General features: G+C 35.6%; 1 protein-coding gene across 1 annotated transcript in view; it reads left to right on the forward strand.

Annotated features, from left to right (window-relative positions):
* The window catches only part of bur (GMP synthase burgundy), a 411,333-nt gene that overhangs the window by 296,044 nt on the left and 88,924 nt on the right, over positions 1-26,365 (forward strand). The window contains exons 10-11 of the mRNA XM_017606747.1: positions 20,177-20,406; positions 20,466-20,657. Coding sequence (XP_017462236.1) covers positions 20,177-20,406; positions 20,466-20,657 — 422 coding nt within the window. The remainder of the gene's footprint in view (positions 1-20,176; positions 20,407-20,465; positions 20,658-26,365) is intronic.

The following is a 26,365-nucleotide window of genomic DNA, read 5'->3' on the forward strand; positions in this document are numbered from 1 at the left end:
GAGTGAAATAGTAGTTACTAAAATATCGCACTTTTCGTATTTCTGAAAATTACCGTTATATGGGAGGTAGGCGTGGTTATTGTCCGATTTTGCCCATTTTCAATACCATCCCTCCTACGCCGGAAAGAAGTACACGTACCAAGTTTCTTTAAGATATATTAATTTTTACACGAGTTATCGTGTGCACAGACGGACGGACGGACGGACGGACGGACGGACAGACAGTCACCGCTTAATCGATTTCTCTTTTCATTCTGATCATTTATGTATACATTTGTCTATATCTATCTCGATTCGTTTTGCCTGTTACAAACAACCGTTATGTGAACAAAGTTATAATACCCTTGTGCACAAGTGCGCTCGGGTATAAAAATTGAATATAGCGAGTTTTGAAACAGTAACTTTTACATAGCTATCTTTTTTTTTGCTTTTCGCGTTCGCTCTGCCATGAAGATTGGTCTGCTTCTTTTTTACGAAGCCTTCCACTAGGCACTGAAACTACCACGTTTTCTTGCAGTTTTCTAAGTTTATCAGAAGGTGGAGACTTTTGAAAGTGTATAAATAAGTATTATAGCGACTTTTGCAATAGTATGTTAACTACTATTGATGCTATTTTTTCTGAAAATAGAAAGATTTTGCACTGTATTGTTAGTGGACATGAAACTACTTTAAATACTGGTACGTTACTCACCAAAAACTAAAAATCTAAAAAAATTTACATGGCGTCTTTGCAAGTGGGCTGCTCAAATTTGGAAACATGGATTTCCACGGGTTTTGTTAAATAACGCACTATATTTTTATTTAAAAATATAACAAAAGTTCAATAACAACAAATATAATACGTCAAAACTTGGCAAAAAGTGGTTCGGTTATAATTTTTTGACCACTGTATGTATTTTTTTATATCTTTAATTGGACCTTCACATTGTACATAAAGGAAGTACAAAACAAAACAAAAAATAATATATGCCTTTTTTGCCTTTTTTTGAAGCTCGTTTTGCCTTTTTCAAGTTTAAGTGCCTTAAAAACCTACTGTTCTACATTTAGGGGGGTCACACATGATTTCGTTCGTTTTAGAGTTCTAGCATGTAGTGATTTTTTCTGGTGTCTGCTATATAATGAGCTAGACTTTTATGGAAAAATAATAAACATTAAATAAACGAAAGCGAAATAGCCAAAATTTATCAAAATATTGCTGGCTTAATTAGCTGATCACAAGTATACATATCTGTGTTCATATGGAATAGTAGCTTATGTCAAAGGCTAGCTTTAGTATAATGTGGCATTCGCAACATACGATTTATATTTTCCAAAAAAAAATCAAAGAGGCTACTCTGTAATACGATTCGAAAGAGAAATGCGATGCTATAGGCTAGGGATGCCCAAATCAGCACATATGTGTCGCGGGCGACTGCGCGTGCAAAGCTTTGCACAGCGGTGCTGGGCAAGCGCGGAAGCAAAAAGTTATCGGAAGGGGAAAACGAAGTCAACGGAATAGTGAGATTGTATGTGTGACAGTGATGGAAAATGAGTGTGCATTGTGCCATTTTCGGCCCTTTCGGAAACAGCCGGCACCTTCAGCACAATCGATTGATTTTCGGCACTATTTTTTCGTAACTCAATGCAACTAATAAATATTTCTTTCGGATCCGCAATTAAAAATATTTTTTTTACATTTAATCGTATGTGCTTAAACTGATAAATGATGCAAACATAGAAACGCAAGCAAAAGAATCTCGCTTCCACATTCTGCATATGCGCTTAACATTTTTGGTTAAACAAATTTGTCGAAATTTCATCTCTAAAGCAAATATTAAATATCATTTAATATATACTTTAGATTTAAATAATCATTTTTAGTGGTGGGCGAGTCCGAGATGTTTAAATGATCGAGATAGTACATTCAATTCGCGTAGATTTTTGAGAACTTTTTTCGTTGAAGGTGTTGCACTTTTTTTCCATACTGAAATTTGTGTACATCATTTATCATTGTCTAAGAAAATCTATAAAATAAAGATTACTTTAAAATATTGGCATAAAAAACAACAACGCTACACGCACATTCATCCATTTAACATAAAATGCGAACGTTCGTTATATGGAAGAAAGTGCGCAACACCGCAAACAAATCAAAACATCAAACAATCAAAAAATCGATGATATTTTCTAGACACTTCAAACTTGCACCTTATTATACTAGAATGAATGGGCTACAAAATTGTTAACCCAAAACATGTCTACAAATTCTGAACAAAAACTGTGAAAATTTGATGAAACTTTGTTGATTTTTTTCATTCTTTCAAGTTTCGATTTATTTGCAATGTTTTTGTTTGATAATGAGCTACAATTTTATAAAAAAAAACAAATAAATACCGGGTGACTGTGTAATTTTGTCAAAGATGAAGTCAATGATGATAAAACATTAATACACTATATAGGTCAGTTCATATTAATGAACATTAAATGAGATCACTATCGATAAAACGGAAATCCTCAAAGGAAATTTATAATTTCAACGCATGGAATTTACATACATTTTTTTACTTTCAACCCCCGAATTGCTCAATTACTTCTATTTCTGCAGGATCGCCATTAGGTAAATTGCATTTCCAAAGATTTTTTCAAAATAAATAGCGATGAGGGATATTTCACCCTCCGGTGATAAGAGATCGCAATCATTCATAATTCAATTCATAATTTCCTTTTTGTAGCAAATATGAAATATAGGTATATCCATTTTCTTAAATGTAAACGGATTAAGAATAAAAGTGCTAGAAGAGATTTGATGGTACAAAAAGTATTTTTGATGTTGAAATTGTACTTAAAATCGGCAAATTCTACTTTTGTACATTTTAAAATTAATTGTACTGAAAAAAGTAAAATTGTACTTAAAATATCAACACTGTTTCACTGGCGCTGTACTTGCTGCAGCGATGCCAGATTTGAGCGTACCCAATTTTTACCGATAATAACTCATGCGAGGGATTTGGGTATTGGGCATTTTACAAGCCTATTAGGAAGTATACATATCTGTGTTCGTATAGAATAGTCGGAAGACTGGCTTTAGTATAATGAACCATTCGCAGCATACGATTGCGAAAGACTCACTGGCGCCGAGTCGTTGAAGAACTCTTGGAAAATAAACGTAAAAGACGGTAATGTTAATGGCGATGCTAGCAAGTCAATATTCGTATTAAGTTTCATAAAAAATTCCTTGCGGTTTAAAGAATATAGGAAATGGTACATTTTACTAAAGCCAGCCTCCCGACATAAGCTACTATTTCATACGAACACAAATATATTCGTCTACAAATAATGTTGATTATTTTAATTAAGTCCTAAGATAAGTTTGTGAATCTTATCAGTGTTCTATGTAAGAACCAAAAATCAATACCCTCGCCAATTAGAACTTTTGCTTTAAAAGAAAAATATACATAGCTCATTTACTCAATACTTGGTCTGGCATCACTGTTTGAGCACTGATGTGCTCAGCTCACTGTTGCCAATTTCGTGCATTTTGCACTAAATTTAGTGCTTTTGGTAAACCAAAAAGCCAAAATAATTGGAATTCAATGCTTGGTGCGGTATTTAGTGATGCTTTTTTAATTTAAGCACACCGAATGCATAGGTACATATGTATGTATGTATACACTATACACTAATATTCTACATTAAGATGGAATTCATTTACTAAATAAAATGTGAGGAATAGGTAAATTAAATATGTTTTGCGTTGTTATAAATGTATTGAAATTAATTTATTAACAAAAACGTGAGGAAATGGATATGTATATACACTTTTTACTGAATCAAAAAAATTATTAAACATGATAATAAAAACTTGGCGCTTTTGTTTTGGAAAAATTGGCTTTTTCTGGTGGCCTCATGCCACACTGGCTCAGTTGTCGCAAAAGTACACATACATACACGCATTTTTACTTGAAAAGAAGTGTGTAGTGGTTAATATGTATACGATGCTATCTCCGTACAGCTCACTTCACCTCGCCTAGCACGCTCGCGTGCGCGCAGTTTGCCCGCGACGTCGACTGCGTGCACCTCTGCTGTGTATCCCTACTATAGGCAATTACCACTGTTTTACATAAGTGGGAAGGCTTTTCTATTACTTCTACCACTGACGACAATGCATATATGTATATATACGTGCAATTATAGCGTAATTCCTTGGAAAAGCGAAAAAACATCATCCATACAACGCCCTAAAAAGTTTTCAGAATAAGCTGTTGTGAGTGATCGCGAATGGAGCACCCGCATCGTTTATGTAGGTGCACACCCAAAACTCCTACAAAATAAAATTTTATGAAGAACGTACGTATTTACCAAATATGTATTTGGTGTTCAGGGAAATCCCAACTAAACCACACAACTCCGCACTTAGGGAAATGCAGTTTGAAGAAAAAATCACTACCTGCCTCATGTGCTCTATTTCCGTAAATATTTCTAAAGCATACTAATTATTAGCGGAAAATAAACAAAAGGTAAGTAGAAAGCTGCTGCAATATTGCATATACACACCTCAGGCTAAAAAGCAGTAAATTTTTTTCGTCTTTGCAAGGTCGTAGTAAAACCAATGCTTAGTTATTACTTGATTATTGCTGCAAAATGTTTGCTCATTCTGCGCTGTTCAGTAAATAACTATGCACTTATATAAGTACATGCATATAGATACACACATATATGAGACATTCTTTTTCATATCGGACACCGAATTTGGTGTCACACTTTCGATTGGCTTAAAAAATGTTGTATGAGTTCTATACATGAAATAAGCTAACACGTATTCGAGGAAAATTTTTTTTTATGTGTATACATCTTTGGTTTCGGTAGGGGTAAAATTTGCGAAGCTGTAACGCATAGCCCAGCAGAAAATTTCGAAGGGCTTAGCATGTGTATTTCAGCATACAATTTTAATTTCATTAGAACCACCCTGTGTTTACTTGCTATTGTAAATGGTTGCATACATTTAGGCATATGAATAGTAGCAGGAAATGCGGTGCGATTGCTTATTACCTCCGATTATGCAAACTCCGCACATGCATAAGTTTGTATGTACACACATACATACAGATGCGTGCAACTAATTTGCAACGAAATTCAAAACGATATTGCTTGCAAATTATGTTTATTTGTTTATTTTTAATAATTTTCATTTAAAATATAATTCAATCTATATCAGAAACCACAATAACAAAAGTTGCAAAGCTTGCACAAATTGCAAAAAAATTAATCAAACTTCAAAAAATTGTCATCAAAATTTCAAAATGTTTAATTAGAATATTTAGAAAATTTTCGGGTATGCAGTTTTGTATTTCATTGCTAATTAGTTGCACGCATATGTATGTATGAACTCTTTTGTTGCAACTGGTTTTAGAATTCGCAGATGGTTTTAGGCATACGTTTAGTAGTCTATTTTGATAAAAAAGCGAAAATTAAAAAAAATACTGAAATCATTTCAACTGGGACCGTTGATAACTGATGAACATACATGCATATATGTATGTATAATATACATACTATGTATGGATGATATAATCAGGGCTGCAAACCACTCCAAAAATCAGTGCGGTTCGGTTCAGTGGTTTGAACCACTTAGAAAAAAACTTGTACCGGTACAAGAACCGGTTCATGAGTCTCCCTGAACCGCGGTTCGGTTCGGTTCAAATGGTTAAATTTTTTTATGCTAAAGGATGCAAATATTGAAAAAATATTACAAATCTATAATATATAAATTAGAGGCTTTGTTACTGAGATCAAATTCAAATATCTGCATGTATAGTAGTGGAAAAATAAATGGGCGGGATATTTTAGCAAGTTTTGGCTATTTTCCTTTTGTTTATTTAATACTTATTTTTGTTTTTAAACGTATAAATTCAAGTTTCATATGAAAATTCTGGAAAGTTGAATCTAAATTTTTAAGCTTTAAGTTGGCAATTTTTCACGTATTTTCTTCCACACAACTTATGTGGGGAAGCAAAAGCATAATAACCTAAACAAAAATAATTATTTAAAATCAACGCAATCAAGGGGAAATTAGAAAAATGTTCATAAACTCTTTTAAGGTTTGGACAAGTCGTGAGCATAGCCGAGTACACAAAAACAGCATACTCAGAATTTTGAATTGACACTCAAAATGTTGACCTAATGCTAAAACCCTCATTTTCAGTTGGTTGGAACTTAAACTAGGTCTTAACTTATGTACAAGTATACCTATGGTCAAAATAATAGGAGTGCGACATTTGACTAATTTTCTTTTGTTGGTTTAATGTTCATTATTTTTTTTTATAAAAGTATAGCTCGTTATATAACGACAGCCGTATAAATCTAAATTTAAAACTTTGTACGACTATTAGTAAAAATCTACAAATTTCAACAAAATTGCCTCAAAGTATAAAATTTTTTAATCAGAACTAAAAAAATCGAAGTTTGAGTTATTTTAAAATTCTTATTGATTTTTGGATTTTTTTTTGCTGGGGCAAAATTACAACTCACGTAGGTGTCATCAAAGAAAAGAAATTTTACAGGTCTACCTTACGGATGGCATTTTTAGACAAAGATGTGTATTACAAAACATGAAAAATGCTATAGTGGATTTTAATTTTGATCCGAACCGAACCATTTTCTGGGGTGGTTTTCGGTTCGGTTTTGGCATTTCCAAATTGAAACGGTTCGGTTCGTGGCTCGGTTCGAAGCCCGAAAAAAGCGACGTTTCGGTTCAAAGACCGGTTCGGTTCAAAACCGGTTTGCAGCCCTGGTACTTAGTACTCACGCCTTTTTTTTCGGTGATATGATCTGTCAAAGTTCTGACTAATCATGTACTCCTTCGAATCGTTATTTCTCGGGTTCTGCTCATCGTAGAGACTTCATCGTAACGTTGTTTTAAAGCTAAAGAAACGGGATTAACATTCCTATATATATATAAGATGTTCAAGATTGTCCTAAGGCTAACTTAGCTATTAACAGCTGAACCTTTTGAAGTTGATTTGTATAGTGAAGACCAGTAAATTAGGGATTTAAAATTATACCATCGTATTCCTTGTTTAATTCTCTATACAAAACAAATAACAAATGTTGAAAAACTCCCATTTTTTTTGAACCACATTTTGTATAGAGAATTAAACAAGGATTACGATGGCATAATTTTAAATCCCCAATTTACTGGTCTTCACTATGCAAATCATCTTCAAAAAGTTCAATTGTTAAAAGCTAAGTTTACTTTAGGACAATCTTGACCATCTTATATATAGAAATGCTAATCCCGTTTGTTAGCTTTAAAATGACGTTAAAATGAAGTCTCTACGATGAGCAAAACCCGAGATATGCCGATTTGAAGAAGTACTTGATTAGTCAGAATCACGAAAAAATGCAAAGTTTGACAGATCATATCTCTGAAGAAAAAAAATTCCTCGAACACGTGTTAGCTTATTTCATGTATAGAACCTACAAAAATAATTTGAAGCGAGTCGGAGACCAGACATAATTTTTTTTTACGAAATCCGTCCGACTTAACCCGCATCCATCGTTTGTATCAAATTGATGCAAATTTCGAATACATATTAAAATATTAAGAAAAATAGTTAATGTTTTGAATTTGTTTTTGGCTGGCTTCTTAATGCATCAAAACACACCTATAGTTAAGATAACACGTGCCTTGAGTTTTAGATCAGAGCGCTACAAAAATTGTAACACAAACAACGACATGTATCAAATTGATGCAAACTACTTGTCGGAAAATATATAAATTTATTTACGGATATCTGTAAATTTTACTCCGAAACTACTGCATTTGTGATTTTGTGTTGTTGCTATTGAGTTATTTTTGACATGTTCAAACATGATTTTGCGCGTGTAAAGTGACCGTTGTTTGCTGTCAAGTGTTTTGAAAAAATAATTTTTGTCGCAGGGTCGAGGTACTTTATTACCATCGAGATACTATTTTTCGCGTACATTCTTACTCCTTTTGACAGTAAAATTACTTAAAAAAAAAAACGATTTTTGAAAATGGATAGTAGCTCACAGCCTATCGAAGCCATTGATTCGTCGTCGGATATTGAAAGTGATCCGTTTGAAACAAGTGACGATGACGAAGAATACATTCGAATTGAACCGGCGAAATCGAATATGATAGTGACGATGTGTTTGTTGACGGGGACGCAATAGAGGAAGCTACTCTGCGACCTGATTCATGGCTTTTATCTAAAGATAAAAAATAAAATAAAGATAAGAAAATCCTGAAAAGAAACCCGAAATAATACACTACGACAATGAAACAAAACGAGGGGTGGATGGTTTGGATGAGAGAATCGCTACTTATCGCTGCAAACGGAAAGTTAATCGTTGGCCAATGGCTATATTTGCCAACACGCTCGATATTTCCACTTTCAATTCATTTGTAGTATTTATTGAACTGAATCCCTTATGGAAGGAAAACGAGAGAAAATATCGTTGTCGCCTCTTTTTCCTTGAGGTATCTGAGTCATTGGTGATACCATACATTCAAACGCGTAAATCTTCACCAAAGTCGGGCAACGCAAGTACACTTGTAAAACGGCTGAATGGTGCAACTGACTTCGAAAATTAGCCATCAGGCAGCCAATTACTGCAGAAATTGCCAAGATCGGTGAAAACATCTCGTTGCCACATATGTACATCGAGAATGAATTTGAATTTGTACAGCAATCGTTGTCACAAGTGCAAAAAGTGTATATGTCATTCGCATCATTATATAATTTGTGACAAATGCGTGTAGATCTTTTAAGCATTTTTATTCTAATTATCAGAAAATTAATAAAAGATGGTCATTAATAAACAATTCAAAAAAAAATCCAACATTTCATTGAAAACTAGAGTCTTTTTCCATATGTATCAAATTGATGCACAACGTACCTTGGGTTACAAAAAATTTCCGATGGATGCGGGATAAAAAAGAAAAAAGTGCGTTTTATTGAGTTTTCTTCTAAGTAATACATACATGCATACTTATTCTTATTCTATTTACGTGTGTATATTTTTGGCTTATTATTAATATCCTTATAATGGTGAATCAAAACATTTAAAAGAAATAAAAAGTTTATATTATTTTTTCTGCTTTTCTTTACTCTCAGTTTTCGCCAGACGCGCACTTTTCTCATTAGTCAATATTATCCCCACTAATTATTAGATATAATAAATAAACGCAATCATTATAATAAAATAACATGCAGATACACCATTATACTGAAAAGTGTATGCTTGGAATATACTTTAACTACACGTATGCATGCATGAAAATTAATATGTACATACATATATATTACCACCATAATTCATATATTTGTGCATATTTCTACATTCGTTCCAACCGAAAAGCATTTGCTTGCATTCAGTGTTGCCACTTTGTGAGTAATTCCCCAAAACGTGAGGAATTTCGGGTGCGCTTGAGTATTTTTTGAGGATTTTTATTTTGAGAAATTTTCTCTCGATATATTTGCAGATAACAAATGCAACCATGTTTTGCACAACAGAGTTGTTATAAAGAGCGAAATACACCACACAAGCGGCGTGCGAAACATTCTTCAAACCTACTTTTCCCATTTCGCCATACACCATGCAAACATGACTCGTTCAAGCAAAAAATTTTAGTTTCGTTCCGGGTCACAATGTAAAAGGGTTTCCGTTCTCATTTGGTAAAAATTCCGTTGCGAATGAGGCGATTCTATCATACACAACGTAAGCGGTTTGATCAAACGTCGACATGGCGGCCAGAAAATCAAAAAATTTTGATTGCGAATTTGTTCACATTTCCCTCAAACGGCTTATCAAACCTTCAAACAGCCCCATACACAACATAAATAGCTTTAAGCAACACGATGCAGCGAAACAAAGGTGGCGCCTTCCGCGGACCGCTAATCCTCTCTTTCTCGATTTGCCAGCATCCACCCTTTCGCTGACGTCACATTATTATTTTTTCGCACTAGTGATGAATATTAAATTTTCATATTGTACCTATTTGCCGAAAAGTTGTGCCTAAAACCTTATACCTAAAAGTAGATATGTACCTAAACGGGAAACATGTAGTTTTATATGCATACATTTTTGATAGTTGGTAGACTACAACTTCCTTCTGTACTATATCAACTTTCGGACTTAGATAAAACAATATTTGATTACGTACCTAAAATAATGTGCTTGTACCGAATTTACGCTCAATTTTAAGAAGCTGAAGAGTAGGTACAATTACATCACTATTTCGCACCACTTGTGTGCTTCTTCCTCTTCTTCTTCAAAATTATTCTTTACACTCTCATTCTCATAATAATGTGACGTCGCAGCCAGTTGCTCTCAGCTCGATTGGCGCAATCTTGTATTCTATCATTCTTGTGTGGTGTTTTTCGCTCTTAAGCATATCTGCATTTGCTGCTAAATATTCAAAATGTTATCGTATCGATAGTTCTTTGCATTCCATCGTTATATTTTCAACTTATTTTAAACTTGCAACATTTCGATAACGAATGGAGAGAACATGCATTGTTTGATAATAAGGATATTCATATTAGGGGTATTCTCAAAGCTGTCCCATATGAAAACCGGTTTTTACCGTGCAATCCGTGCAATCTGTGCACCATGCAAGGGCTTTGCAAGACTCAGAGAATACCCCTATTGATTCTTCATTAGATCCAGAAAATTATAGGAAAAAAGCTTTTGAATTAAAAGATTTTTCAGGTTCATGTAAGTTTCCCAATTAAAAACAATTATGTTTGCTGGGTTTGAGCTGCTTCGGCCGATAGAGTTTAAAAAGCGAAAAAATTAAATTTTCCTTTTACCCTCCTACGCGTTTCAACGCTCTCGCGTCTTCATCAGGGAGTCTTTATTCGAAAAATAGACAATAGACAATAAACATGATTAGCAAGTAAAATTCGCTGATGCAAAAACAATAAACATAGTTAACGACAATTACTTTACACTAATTCTGACTTTGAACTCACATTTACATAAATATTATTGACAAAAATTTTTTTATCAAACGATAAACGTTAGCACCATTTTAAGTATCTTTTCACAATATTACTAAATTCCAATCCTATATTGTTATTTATACTTGTTATTGATTACAGCTGCATACACGGTTTTGGTGTTATCCACGTCCTCTTTAAAGTTGATCGCATTCTCTATGTTGTATACGTAGGCTTTCTAATGTCATTCTCCTTTTTACCCCTCTTTCGATGTCCAAAATTCTCGTATTCCCGAAGTCCGCAAACTGTTCGTGCTTTGTCAAGTGTTGTGCCAGTGCTGTTGTCATCTTTTTGTTTCTCTCATCCGCTTTATGTTCGCTTATTCTTGTACCCAATGATCTTTTTGTTGTGCCTACGTAGCATTTGTTACAGCTTTCAGTATCATTCCCCTTACATTCTATTTGATACACCACATTATGTTGTTGTTCCTTCAGAATTCGGTCTTTTGTTTAGTGTACAGTTTGCTTATTGTGTTGTGCGGTCTGTGAGCATATATAATATCTTAATTCTTTATTGTTCTCCTGAGCGCCTGGTCATTTGTTAGTCCTGGTACGTAAGTTACTCCAATGTACTTTTTATTGTTAGTTGTGTTGTTAGCCTGAAGATCTTTATTTTGATTTGTTTGTTTACTTTTGTTTATCGTCGTTTCTATTAAATTGTTAACTAGCGCATGCGGGTAGCCGTTTTTGTGCAGAATGCTTTTAATTTTATTTTTGTTCTCCTCCGCGAACTCGTTGTTGCTAAGTATGTACACTTTTTTGATCAGGCTAGCAGCGGTGTTTATTTTCTGACTCCATGGGTGATTTGAATGGAAATTAATAAGTCTACCCGACGCGATGGATTTCGCATACCAGTTTAGCATTATTGTATTGTGTTTTCTATGCACCTCTAAGTCTAGGAAGGCAATTTTATTGTCACAACGCGATCACAATTTCATACAACCCTGCCTGACATGAAAATTTTCTCCACGATAAAGCTATTAGCCATTTCTAACAGATTTTGGGTCGCTTAGTCAAAAATGGAAACATATATACATATTTGAAATTTAAGATAACAAGGCAAATAGCAAAATCGACTAAAAACGGCTAACTTTTTCTGCAAAACGGCTAACAAATAGGCTGCCGGCTAAATCGAAATTTCTCCGGCTGTTTGCTATCGCAACCGGCTAAATCTAGCCGGAAACCGCTAAAATGGCAACACTGATTGTGATGCCCTTAGAAGGGAGAGGGAAAAGGGCGCAAGGAAGCCGGGGAAAAAGAGTGGCTGAGTAGTGGAAAGAGGGGGAAGCTATGGGAGAAAGCCGACAGCTATGGATTTGTGTCGGAGAAACGCTCTGTGAAACGCGAAGCTCTTCAGTCGAGTGATGTCCACCCCCGAGTGCTCATCGGGAGTATGAAAAAAGTGCGACCCAAGATGTTTAAACCTTAGGCTTGCAAAGGCAGGGCACCAGAGTACAAGATGTTGAAATGATTCCACCTCATCGTCCTCCATGCAGCTGGTGCAGTAAGGGTTATACACGACACTCGGCTTTACGGCATGATTACCAACCATACAGTGATCCGTAAGCTCTCCTTCCAATAGTAAGAGATGCAGCTTGCTTAGACTCAAGCAGGGTTGCGTGGTTTTCAATCCTTTTTGATTTAAAATCCACTTTTAATTAACAAATATATTTGATTTGTGATTTGATTTGTAATCCAAATAAGAAATAAATTTTATTTCTGATTTGCTTGGTCAACCAAATAAAAAATAAGTTTTATTTTTGATTAGATTCGTCAATCAAATAAAAAAATAATTTTATTTGTGATTTGATTCGTCAACCAAATCAGAAATCAAATTTATTTGTGATTTGATTTGTGATTTTTCAACTAAATGATACTTTTTATGCAACGCAACTGCTTCGGGATTTTTGGGACTAATTCGGAATTGTTGGGACCATTTCGGTTTTTTCGAGACTATTTCGAGATTTTTGGGGTTCTCGGGGCTATTTCGGGGTCTTCGGGATTTTTTTGACCAATTCGGTATTTTTCTGACTATTTCGGGGTTTTCGACTCTACTTCGAGATTTTCAGTGTTTTTGGGAATATTTCGGGATTTTCGGGACCAATTCGAAATTTTTCTACTACTTCGATATTTGCGGGATTCTCGGGAATATATTGGGATTTTCGGACAATTTCGGTATTTTCGGATTTTCTTCGGGACATTCGGGACTATTTTGGGCTTTTCGAGACTACTCCGAGATTTTCGGGTTTCTCGGGAATACATCCCGAGATTTTTGGGACTATTTAGGTATTTTTGAACTATTTCGGCATTTTCGGGACTATTCCGGTGTTTTCGAGACTATATCGGGATCTTCGGGATTTTTGGGACCATTTAGGAATTTTTGGGACTACATCTGGATTTTTGGGACTGTTTTGGTATTTATTAACAACTTCGAGATTTTCGTGGTTCTCGCGAATATATCGGGATCTTTGGGACTACTTCGGGGTTTTTGAGACTAATTCGGAGTTTTTGGAACTCCTTCGAGTTTTTTGGTATTTTTGGGGCTATTTCGGGACCATGGAGATTTTCTCGAGACTCTCGAGACTATTCCGGGTTTTTCGAAACATCTTCGACATTTTCGGGATTATCGATACTACATCAGGACGACTTTGGGATTTTTAGGACTATTTCGGAATTTTTGGGACTATTTCGGGATTGCTGGACTATTTCAAGATTCATGAAGTAATCTCGAAAAACCCGAAATAGTCCCGATATATTCCCGAGAACCCCGAAGCCCTTGGAAGTAGTCTCGAAAAACCCGAAATAGTACCAAAAATTTATAATTTGTCCAAAAAATCCCGAAGTAGTCCCGAAGATCCCGATATAGTCCCGAGAACTCCGAAAAACCTTGAATAGTCCCAAAAATCCCGTTATAGTCTTGATAACCCCGAAAATCACGAAGTTGTCCCAAAAATCCTGAAAATCTCTAAGTAGTGTCGGAAAAAACCGAAATAGTCCCATAAATTCCCAACGTAGTCCCGAAGATCCCGATGTAGTACCGAGAACCTTGAAAATCTCGAAGTAGTTTCGAAAAACCCGGAATAGTCCCAACAATACGGAATTAGTTCCAAAATCCTGAAAATCCCGGAGGAGTCTCGAAAAACCCGAAAAAGTTCCAAAAACTCCGCATTAATCCCAAAAACCTCGAAGTAGTCCAGAAGATCTCGATATGTATATTCGCGAGAACCCCGAAGATCTCGAAGTAGTCTTGAAAAACCCAAAATAGTCCCAACAATACGGAATTAGTCCCAAAATGATGAAAATCCCGGAGTAGTCTCGAAAAACCCGAAAAAGTTCCAAAAACTCCGAATTAATACCAAAACCCCCGAAGATCCCGATATGTATATTCGCGAGAACCCCGAAGATCTCGAAGTAGTCTTGAAAAACCCGAAATAGTCCCAAAAATTCCTAATTGGTACCAAAAATCCCTAAGATTCCGAAATAACCCAGAGAACCCAGAAAATCTCGAAGTAGTCTCGAAAAACCCGAAATAGTATCAACAAATCCAAATTGACCCCAAAAATCCCCAAGTAGTCCTGTAGATCCCGATATGGGCCCGATAACCCGAGAATACCGAAGTTGTCTCGAAAACCCCGAAATAGTCCAGAAAATCCCAAAGAATTCTCGAAAATCCCGAAATAATCCAAAAATGCCGAAAACCCCCGAAATAAAATCCCGAAGAAGTCTCTCAAAACCCGAAATAGTCCCAACAATACGGAATTAGTCCCAAAATCCTGAAAAGTCCGAAGAAATCTCGAAAATTTCAAAATAGTCCCAAAAATCCCGATATATACCCGAGAACCCCGAAAATATCGAAATAGTCCCAAAAATTCCGAATTAGTCCCAAAAATCCCGAAATACTTGCGTTGCCTAAAAGAGTATTATTTGGCTGAAAAATCACAAATCAAATGATTCGCTCTAAAAATCAAATCACAAATAAGCTTGATTTCTGATTTGGAGGCCGATTCAATTCACAAATCAATTTGATTTCTGACTTGGAGGGCGATTCAAATCACAAACCCATTTGATTTCTGATTTGGAGGGCGATTCAATTTACAAATCAATTTGATTTCTGATTTGGTTGACGAATCAAATCACAAATAAAATTTATTTTTTACTTGGTTGACCAGGCAAATCACAAATAAAATTTATTTAGGATTTGATGCAACTTTCCAGTCAGAAATAAATCTTATTTATGGACTAGCCGGTCTCGTATGCGCGAGGCTTCGCCACGCGCTGAATGTGTAGATATTCGCTCCTATTCCGATTGCCGGAACGATAGTCGTTCGTCGAAATTTGAAATTTTCATCGACGTTATGAGGCAACAAATGACATAATATACCACAAATTTTTATTCCTATTATCCTTTCGAAATGAAGAATTAATGAAAACGTGTTGAAATCTGTCGTTAATGTTTTTATTTACAACACAATTCAACGAACGACTGTCGATGCGAACGACTTACGACAACCAGAATAGGGGTGATTAAATAAGATGCGATTGACAACTAAACAGGTTGCAACCCTACTAAAAAAATAATATATAATTGCGCATCTGGAGGCCAAGTCCTTTCATTTGACACGTCATTTCTTGTAATCTAACGAACAGCCCACATTTTATAATTTTTCGCACAGGTTGCAACCCTCTTCAAAAAATAAAACCTTACTGCAAATTGCAAGATCAATCCTTTTCGTTTGACCCCTCATTTTTTTTAATTGAATGAACTGTGCAAATCTAATGTCATGCCCTCGCGTATTATACCTACTTAATTTTTAAATAGGTGGCAACCCCACTCAAACAAAAAATAGAAACTTATTGGACATGCAGAGGCCATATCCATTTACTTGGTACCTCAGTTTTTAGTCCAACAAACGGTGAAGATCATATAATTTTTAAAAAGTGGGAACCCTACTCAAAAAGTTATACATTATTGAACATCTAAAAGCCGAGCCCTTTTATTTGACACCTTATTTCTTGTAATCCAACGAATAGTGCGGATCTAATAATTTTTGGACAGGTGGAAACCCTATAGGAATTCAAAATATTAAAGATAATATTCCTGTCGATACAGCTTATACTTAAGCAATCTCGTATAAATTCGTGCAGTAGTTTTGAAAGTAGCGTGATCAAAATATCTCGACTTTCCTTTATACTATATTTAGAAGATAGTAATTTTTAAATAGGTGGCAACCCTATTCAAAAAATTGAAGCTTTTGTAGATGAGAGGGCGAGGCCCTTTCATTTGGTATCTTATTTTGTAATCCAACGAACTATACTATACTATGTGTAGATTTGTGATTTGACTAAATCAAAATCACGCAACCCTGGTGCTAGGTAGCACAGCAGCACAGCACTCTGGTGTGTTACACATCGCTAGTAGATAGTATAGTAAAGAACATAAAATCCATACACACTGGGATGTTTCGAATGTCATATTTTTCACATTCACGAATGAGAATGCGAATTTTATGAATGAGAATGCGAATATTAGGAATTACATTAAAAAGCTATAATCAACTTAAGCCATCGTTTTTATTACTTAAAAATTTTGTAAATTATTAGAACATTGAACGAGTGCTTAACCTATACAGTGTTTTAATCTAGTAGTGAAAGTTCAAAATGGGCATATCATATTTCAAAAAAAGTAGTTTTGCTGCCTTTTCTCCCATGAGACGACTTCGTTAGAGGCTCGTGTATAACGCCGGACAGGGCTACCAACTATCCTTAGTTATGAGGTACCATATTGATGATGAAAAAGTGCACGGTTTGAGCCAAGTTGGCGACTAAGTATTCACTAGGGATGCTGGCGGCTGGAGCGCTCAAATATTTGCGGGCCAGATCTGACAATTTGTCGTATTTTAGTTTAGTTTTCCACCAATCGAGAGTATTTTCACCGAGATGAACTCGTTTTTCTTTAAGATAAGATAGACGTTCAATTGAGCTTTAATTTCACATTTTCTAATGTCTCCAGATTCTACATCCGAGCCTTCGCTTTCGATGGAGGAATCTTAAATTATTTCTAGGTTGCTTATAAGACATTTAGCATTTTAGCATATTGCTTTATATACTACTTAACCGTATAGCGCCTGAAGCTAAAAGCCGGTTATTGTTCGCATCCTGGTTACACAGACTTAGAGCCATTTCAACAATATTAGAGCGGACTCTCTGCCCATGTACACATTCGCCTTCGCAAAACATTCGTATCATTCGATGCGAATGCGAATGTCGAATGCGAATGTGTAAAATTATGCGAATCATTCGCATAAGGAATGCGATTGTAAATATTCGCAACATCCCTGATACATACATACGTACGTAGAACGTGCAAAACTAGTCTAGTTCGTAGTGAAATCAATTGATATGCATATACAACAAGAGTTTTCGGGGTGTGCATAGCTCAGTGGTTAGCGTCGCTGGCTATGCACATCGATGATTCGGCCCCGATTCCTGCTGAAATCTAGAAAAAGAAATCTGATGAGGAGATGTGGGGATCTTCGAAATTAGCACCGCTCTACCGCTTAGACTTTGTTGTTTTTTTTTCATTTTCTCTAAGAAACAAATCGTGGTACAAAACTCAAAAAGCATTGCCAAAAAATGATTTTCGTTTGATGGATTTTAGGCCGAAAACCATACACTGCACAGAAAAGCTTACAAACTAGGAACAATTTTAAAGCAGCTTCATGTAGTTCCGCTGTAGTGCAGTTGCCGCATAGTTTGGTTTATAGATGTAGTAGTATGTTGAAAGCGACGATAAATAAGGTGAGTTTCATAAAATATAAAATCAGAATATCGTTCAATTGTTTTAATTTTTTAAAATTTTATACAAACAAGTCTGAAAAGTATAAAAAAAGTCAAATATGGAATAGTTTGTAATACACCTCGTTTCTAAAATGCACTAAAATGTAGAAAATTATTTTTATTAGACCCATAGAATTTGTGTTTATAAATTGTGATTTTAAAATGTACTAAACATTTTACGAGATTTAAAATGAAAAACGTGGCGCGCGAGCAATGGAATCATAGTGATATACTATATGTATGTGAGTAGATAATTCACTACATTTAATTGACAATAAGTCTTTCATTCAAAATTAAAACTACATAACATAGACCTTAAATTTCTACAGCGCTAGTACAGTTAAGAAGTGGTGGGTTAATTATTTACATGCTGAAAAGTGTACATTTAAAAAATCTGACGATTTGAGCGCGACGCAAGGGATTGGGATGGTAGGGTCGCAAACTTGAAAAAAAAAAGTTTCCTTGACATTCTCGAGCGCGGTCCATTTTTTTTTTTGTATTATGAAGCAAACAGCTGAAGCATATCATCTAACGATTTCCACAACCAAACAGACGGAAAAATATAGAAGAAATTGACGACCAAGTCGAACCGGACTTGCTGTATGATAGTTGCACGGATAAAATAATAAGTGTCTACAATAATATATGTTTGGTTGACTGTGCATCTCAGAAACGAAATTATTTTTTTAAACCGTCAGATTAAGAAAACCCCTCCAGATAATCGTCAGATTATGGAACAGCAAGGCCAGGGCATCGAGATGAATCTTCTGTATGAAAATCTGACGCGCTCGAGTAAATCCAAATGGCGATTTTTTTTTGCATCTTCAAGAAGACGCCACGGGCTTGCGTCATATTGGAATCGACAGATTATTGAATGGGAGGTTCATTCAGGTCCATTTAACATCCCTTGTGAATATCTGACGCGCTCGAGTAAATCCAAATGGCGATTTTTTTTTGCATCTTCAAGAAGACGCCACGGGCTTGCGTCATATTGGAATCGACAGATTATTGAATGGGAGGTTCATTCAGGTCCATTTAACATCCCTTGTGAATATCTGACGCGCTCGAGTAAATCCAAATGGCGATTTTTTTTTGCATCTTCAAGAAGACGCCACGGGCTTGCGTCATATTGGAATCGACAGATTATTGAATGGGAGGTTCATTCAGGTCCATTTAACATCCCTTGTGAATATCTGACGCGCTCGAGTAAATCCAAATGGCGATTTTTTTTTGCATCTTCAAGAAGACGCCACGGGCTTGCGTCATATTGGAATCGACAGATTATTGAATGGGAGGTTCATTCAGGTCCATTTAACATCCCTTGTGAATATCTGACGCGCTCGAGTAAATTTTTTCGTCACCCATTTTTACCCTTCCGTATGCCCACCCCCACCATGCAAACCGGCAGATTAGCATATCGCCGTCATCAGAAACACGTTTGATTTATTAACTATCAATATCTTAGGCGCTCGAGTAAATCCATGTAACTTTTTTTTTTGTTTTTGCATTTTTAGAAGCCTGTATATCCTCCACCCACCGCTGTAAGGAAAAACTTCACATGACTTTTTTTCTTCCCGTCACATAATCTTCAAAATCCAATAGGTCAAAATGGCGCTCGAGTAAATCCCGATTTAGCATCGTGGGCTCCCCTAGTATATAACATGCGCCCCACGTTTGCTAAAATTTTAAAATGAAAACTTAGCAGGAAAAATTCTATGGGTCTACCAAAAATTATTTTTTCTCTTTAGTCCATTTAAAGGAACGTGGCATATGAATTTTTTTTTTAATTTTTTAATCTCTTAAACGCATTAAAACAATGATGATTTGCTTCCCAGTCCCCCGAGTTCTCGGTAAAATTCGCCCTATTGAAAGCATTAACAGCCTTATTATCTATCTCGAACGATAGGCCGCACGAACGACGACATCGTGTCTTCTTGCTACTTTGTAACTCTATGGTACGTCTTCGTCTTGTTTTACGACGATTACGTTGGACTCGTCTCGGCTACATTTAATACGGCTAGAATGTTGTTTGGACTAAATTTTGAAGCATTCGTCTGCAGCCTATCGTGCGAGATAGATAATAAGGCTGTAAATTAAATGTATTGTACCAAGATATACTATTTTAATACTTACTCGTAAAATTTTACGCGTATCTAATACATTACTTTATTGGTAATGAAATGAATTTAAAACCCTTATCACTGAAATTAGGAGAGAAAAATAAATAGCATTCTTTGTGAATAAATAGATTTATGGAATAAAATAAAATTTTAATGTGTTCTATTGTATCGTATTGCACTTTAAAAATATAAAAATTGATTTTTTTTATTTTAGGTGATAAGAGAACTTATAGCTATGTTGTGGGCCTTTCCAGCAATGCTGAACCGAATTGGAACGATTTATTATTTTTAGCTAAACTGATACCACGTATTCTGCATAATGTTAATCGTGTTTGCTTTATATTTGGTGATCTTGTACAGTACCAAATTACAGACATAACTCATACGACACTCAACAATTATGTTCTTAATCAATTGAGGGAAGCGGATGCCATAGGAAATGAAGTATTATAAAACATAACTCACTAATACGTATTATATTCATGTTTTAATTTCTAATTCAGATAATAATCCAAGCGGAACTTCATCGTAAAATATCACAAATGCCCATCGTGTTGATTCCTGTGCATTTTGATAGGGATCCAACAAATCGAACTCCATCATGCTGCCGATCGATTGTTTTGAGACCCTTTTTAACAAATGATTTTATGACGGGAGTTCCAGTAATACCAGGATCGATTAATTTGCCCACTCAAGTAAACAATTTTATATAACATTGAACTTTAAAATAGTACTAGCAGACGTTGCCCTACGTTGAATTAATTGCCTACTAGACAACACATCGAAATAAATAACATAAATGGGCAAGACTCCATTAGAAAATAAGCGATATGCAAGTGCTTTCTCTATGTATTGGAAACCTTGCGAAATGGTGGCACGGGCAAATGCAGATTTTTTTTGGGGAGGGGGGTTTAAAAAAATTATCTTCTTATATTTAACCTTTATGTCAACAGCAACATACCCGGGTATGTTATATATGTTTTGTGAGTTGTAATTCTTGGAAACCATACATCGGATTAACTTGAAATTTCATGATATCCTCAACAAAAGTACTGTACACCATATTCTGAGTGGGAGTGGACCACCGGAACCAGAAATCTGTCTATTTTTCGACTTTTACCCCTTACGTCAACAGCTGCGTACCCGGGTATGTACATTTGAAAAGTAAACTTTATTTCGAATCAAATTCTTAAAATAGTACAAGAATATAATGATAATATAATATTATAATCAAAGCTGGGTTAAATGCAATTACATTACAATTACAATTACATTCTTCAGTAATTATAATTAGGAATCAATTCCTTCAGTTCACAGCAAAGGAATTGCATGCAGTTGATTTTTTTCGAATTCCATTCCTCAAAGTAATTTAAAAAGTAATCGAAAAATGTATTATTTTTTTTTTAACTGTTGAATTGCAATAGCTTTGTTAAATTTCTTCGTTGCCAACTGCCTTGAATAAATAACTTCTACCTAAGTAGTATTACTAATTGGACTTTAAGAAAGCTGAATAACTTCAACTGTAGCTGTTCAGTTTATAGGGTAACCGTAAATTTTCCAGATCCTACCGCGAACTCGCTTCGTAAATGTCGAAGCAGGTATAACCCGCCCGAATACTTTCATGCTCGCCCTTCGGTGAAGAACAGTCCGGACTGTTGCTGCCTTAGGCACTGCTGTTCTCTTAGACTAATCCCTACGTATCTATAAAAATGCAATTGTGTATATTATGGTAGCCTTAGTGCTACCCAAAATGGCGTGCCTTCTGGGGCCTCTGAAGTACTCTTACTGGTAACCTGCGTTACAAATGAGGATAGAGTCCGCTTGGCTAAATTTTGATGATAACACTGTAAGGATGCTAAAATTACACAAAAAAACGCCGAAACACGTAAAATTAATTTTGGGTAGTAGCTTACGGATTTGTTTACCGTTTTTTCAGATAAGATCATTTACTCAAGTTATTTTCATTTTAAATTTGCATTGCGAATGAAAAAAATTCAAACTTTAACACGGAAAATGTTACTCAAACGTAATGTGACGAACCGTACTTCTTTCAGAAGTACAGTACTTCCTTTTTCGCTCTTGTACTTCGTACTTCAAAGTACAGTCAAATGTACTTCTTTGCGATATTTTGCACTTCAGAAGGGAGATTCTGTAACCAGTTAGCGTCAATTTTCGGATCGCTATCGCACTTTTTAACGCATGATATAAATGTTTTGCGTCAAAAAGTGCGATGGCGATTCGAAAATTGTCGCTAACTGGTGACAGAATCTTCCCCCAGGTCCTGTACTTCTCCGATCTTCTGGACGATCGTCACCTGGCCTGGGCGATAAATTCGTTCAAACCATTAAAGTCGCCGGGGACCGATGGCATCATACCTGCGCAGCTGCAAAGCGCACTGAAGGTGTCGTGCAATTGGTTGGATCCTATTTATGTGAACTGCGTGAGGACCGGGTACATCCCCAAGGCGTGGAGGGTAGTCAGTGTTGCGTTCATCCCGGAGGCAGGAAAAGCCTATCATGTGTCCCCTACGGATTTTAGGCCTATCAGTCTTTTCGTTTATACTAAAAACGCTCTTGCTAAAAACGCTACAGAGGCTGATAGACCTGTTCGTAAATAAGAAACGCAATTCCTCGTAACTGTCTTTCAAGAGATCAATATGCTTATTGCAAAAAAAAAGGTCGGTGAATACCGCCCTGCACACATTGGTAAAGTATGCAGTAGAGGCTTCTTCGATATCGAGGGAGTCTTCAATAATGTCACTCCAGAGGTAATAATCAAGTCAATAATCTGGGGATTGAAACCAACCTAATAAGGCTTATCTATAGCTTACTTCGTGACAGAACTGTAATGGCGGAGTGGGGGAGCGTCTGCACTCAGTGCAGAGTCAATAGGAGCACTCCACAAGGTGGTGTTCTCTCTCGCCTGATCTGGATTGCGGTTGTAAACGGCCTTCTAGAGGAACTGGAAAAAGTGGGCTGTCGGCTGGTCGCCTATGTAGATGATGTGCTACCTTTGGTTAAGGGACGATTTCTATACACTGTGATCTGGCTCAAGGTTACCTAAACCAGGTAACTAGGTAGGCGATCAACGGCGGCTGTCCTGGAAGCCTAACATTGAGCAAAGGGTAGGAAAGGTGTCGGTTGCCTTGTACTGCTGTAGGGGAGCTATCGCCCAAATTAATTCATTAGCTCTAGGAAACCAGATTTAAGCCTATATTGTTTCAATGCAAGGGCTCATGGTGGAACTAACTATAGAAGGCTACACTTGTAAAACAGGAATTAGCGGAGCATTAGGAACCACACCTACACTGGCGCTTAATATATTTATATATATATTTATTTATTTCTATTTCAGTCAATGAATACATAGATTCTTACTGACTAAGCTTAAAAATACAACTTCAATTTAAGTTGGTGATCAACTAATTAATCAGCTAAAGTAATTCGAGACTATTCGACTCCAGGAAGTGGCAGATCTATTTCCACGGTTTGGTTTATTTGATTGATTTCCCTGAGGGCTTGAATGCACCTATCAAAGCATAATTCGACTTTGCGGATTGCACCTAAAATGAGTCAGAACGCCGCAAATTTCTTACAGGAATATTGAGCGGTATTCTTCGCAGAATTTCAGAGCAATCGACAATATTAGTTATAACATTCAAGATAAACGAGCAGGATAGGCACTTTCTCCTATCTTCAAGCAAATGAAGTTTTAAAAGTAAGCAACGTGACTTATAGGGAGGCATTGTCTCTGTAAAGCTGAGAAACCTTAGCGCAGACTTGATAAAAATCTTTTGTAAACATTCAATCCTGTTTATATACGTCGTATGAAAACGTCGCCAAATAATTGCGGCATATTCTAGACGGGACCTGACAAAAGCAATATAGAGTTTTTTAGAGTGTACGGATCAGAAAAATCAGAATTGTTACGACGCACAACAACCCACGAGGAATAGGAATTTGCAACAATGAAGTTAATATGAGTATTATATTTGAGTTTTGAGTCAAAATAAACCCCTAGGTCTTTGACTTGATCTACAAATTTGAGTTTCGTACCTGCTATCGTATAAGATGTGCTTACGGTATACGACTTTCTAGTAGTTGAGAAGAAGAGTTGATTTCTTTCACACCAAGAGTTAACACTATCTAGATCAGATTGAGAGAATCAGAATCCCCGGGTCTCTTAACAACCGAATCAACTTTGAGATCGTCAGCGTATAGAAGAAATTTGGAGAATAAGAAACACGAGCTTGTGTCATTGATAAAGCTTATACATACATATAATAAAATTGTAACAGGTCGATGTCTGTACATTATAGCTATTAAAGAAAAATTAATTTGGGGACTCTTTTTTAGAGCACCAGAAGCCAAATCAACCATTTTTGGAATTTTTGTCTGTCTGTCTGTATGTTTGCACGCGCATCACTCGAAAACGAATGAATGGAACTGAATGCAGTTTTCACCGATGTATTGGTAGAGGTCTATCTTAAAAAATAGAAAGAAAAAAATTAGAGAGTTGCCACCTGTTCGAAAATTGTAGTTTAAGTAAAATTATAAGAAAAAGTGAATATTGCAATATGGGCGCCAAAAGAAAGAGGCTTAAGAAGGCTTACTAATAAAAATATTTTTTTAGAGTTGCCCACTGTTTGAAAATTTTAATTTAATTTAATTTAATTTATAAGATAAATTGAATATTGAAATATGTGTATCAAACTGAAGAGGTTTAGGAAATTTTACTGGCGAAAATATTTTTGAGGAGGGTTGCCACCTGTTTGAAAATTTGTATTGTACTAAATTCATAAAATAAATGAAATCTATATCTATACTTATAATACAATTTTTACAGACCTTATATCAATTAGAGAAAAATTAATATGGTGGGCTTTTATTAGACCTACAGAAGCCAAATTAAAAATTTTTACTCTGTCCGTCTGTATATTTGTACGCGCATCACTCGAAATCTAAGGCATGGAATTGAATACAGTTTTCACCGATGTATCGCTAGAGGTCTAGCTTACAATATAGAAGAAAAAAATTACAGAGTTGCCACCTGTGTTTAAAATTTCAGTTTAGGTCAATTGATACGATAAAGTAAATATTGTAATATGGCTGTCAAAAGAAAGAGGTTACAAAGGCTTTCAGCTGAAAATATTTTTGTGGAAGGTTGCCACCTATTTGAAAACTTTAATTTAACTTAATTGATAACATAAATTAAATATTGCAATAATTGCAAACTAAAGAGGTCAGGAAATTTTAATGCCCAAAATATTTTTAGGGGATTTGCCAACTGCTTAAAAAATTTTATTCATTTAAATTTGTAAAATAATTTTGAATTATTGAACGGACATTAAATTAAAGAGGATTAGGAAGCTTACTTTTAAAAATATTTTTGAAGTGGGTTGCCACCTATTTGAAAACTTTATTTCAGTTAAATCGATAAGATAACCTGAATGTTGCCATATGCGTATCAAACGAAAGTATTTGAGAATAATAAAATTGCAACAGGCCGATATCTGTACCTAGTAGATGTTAAAGAAAAATTAATAGGGGGTTTATTAGATCAACAGAAGCCAAATCTAAAATTTTTATAATTTTGGTCTGTCTGTCTGTATGTTTGTAAGCGCATTTTCACCGATGAACATATTTATATTTTTTTTTTTGTTTTAGTTTATCGTCGATCATTATTCCTAGGTATTTGAATGTATACTTTTTCCAGTGCGTCATTGTTTATATTTGGAGCTGGCAACGGACTGTTCTCAAAATTTCACCATGATATAACCACGAACTTAATTTTATTTAGGGTTTTTCGCTAAAAAAAAAATTACGAAGTCTGAGACGTCACGCTTTACAATTTCATACAGTTCTCTGTATAATGTATATCACTAAAACACTAAACGACTGCTCCGATTTGGTTCATATTTGAAACATATGCCAGCACCTTGAAAATAAATATTCCGACCAAACATTTATTCGATATGTAGCTCGGGATATTCCTAAGATTCTTATATAGACTAAAACGTAAAAAACCAATATATCTCTAAAACCAATTACGCTGGGGAACTGAAACTTAGCACTGATGCATATGTTGCTGTTTAGGCCTTCAGCCTAAATATTTCAAAAAAACTCCACCCTAATGCCATTTTCTCTAACTCACTCACATACGTATTTGTGTACGCATGCGTGTGTATATAACTATACATGCGCACGTATGTATACACTTACGTATTAACGCGAAGACTTGGGCCGTTAGCAAGTCCTTCTCGCCGGACAACGAACTTTCGTTAACTTTCCCCTTCTATATCGGTGTTTGTCCGGCGGTCCGCAACTAACGCGATTTAATTTAATCCGTCACTTCTCTTTTGGATCATCAAGGAAGAACACCGGAGCTACCAGCCTCATCGATA

Source organism: Rhagoletis zephyria, unplaced genomic scaffold (assembly GCF_001687245.7).
Source record: "Rhagoletis zephyria isolate East Lansing unplaced genomic scaffold, Rhagoletis_zephyria_1.1 Rzeph_scaffold_00165, whole genome shotgun sequence".
NCBI classification, from domain to species: Eukaryota; Metazoa; Arthropoda; class Insecta; order Diptera; family Tephritidae; genus Rhagoletis; species Rhagoletis zephyria.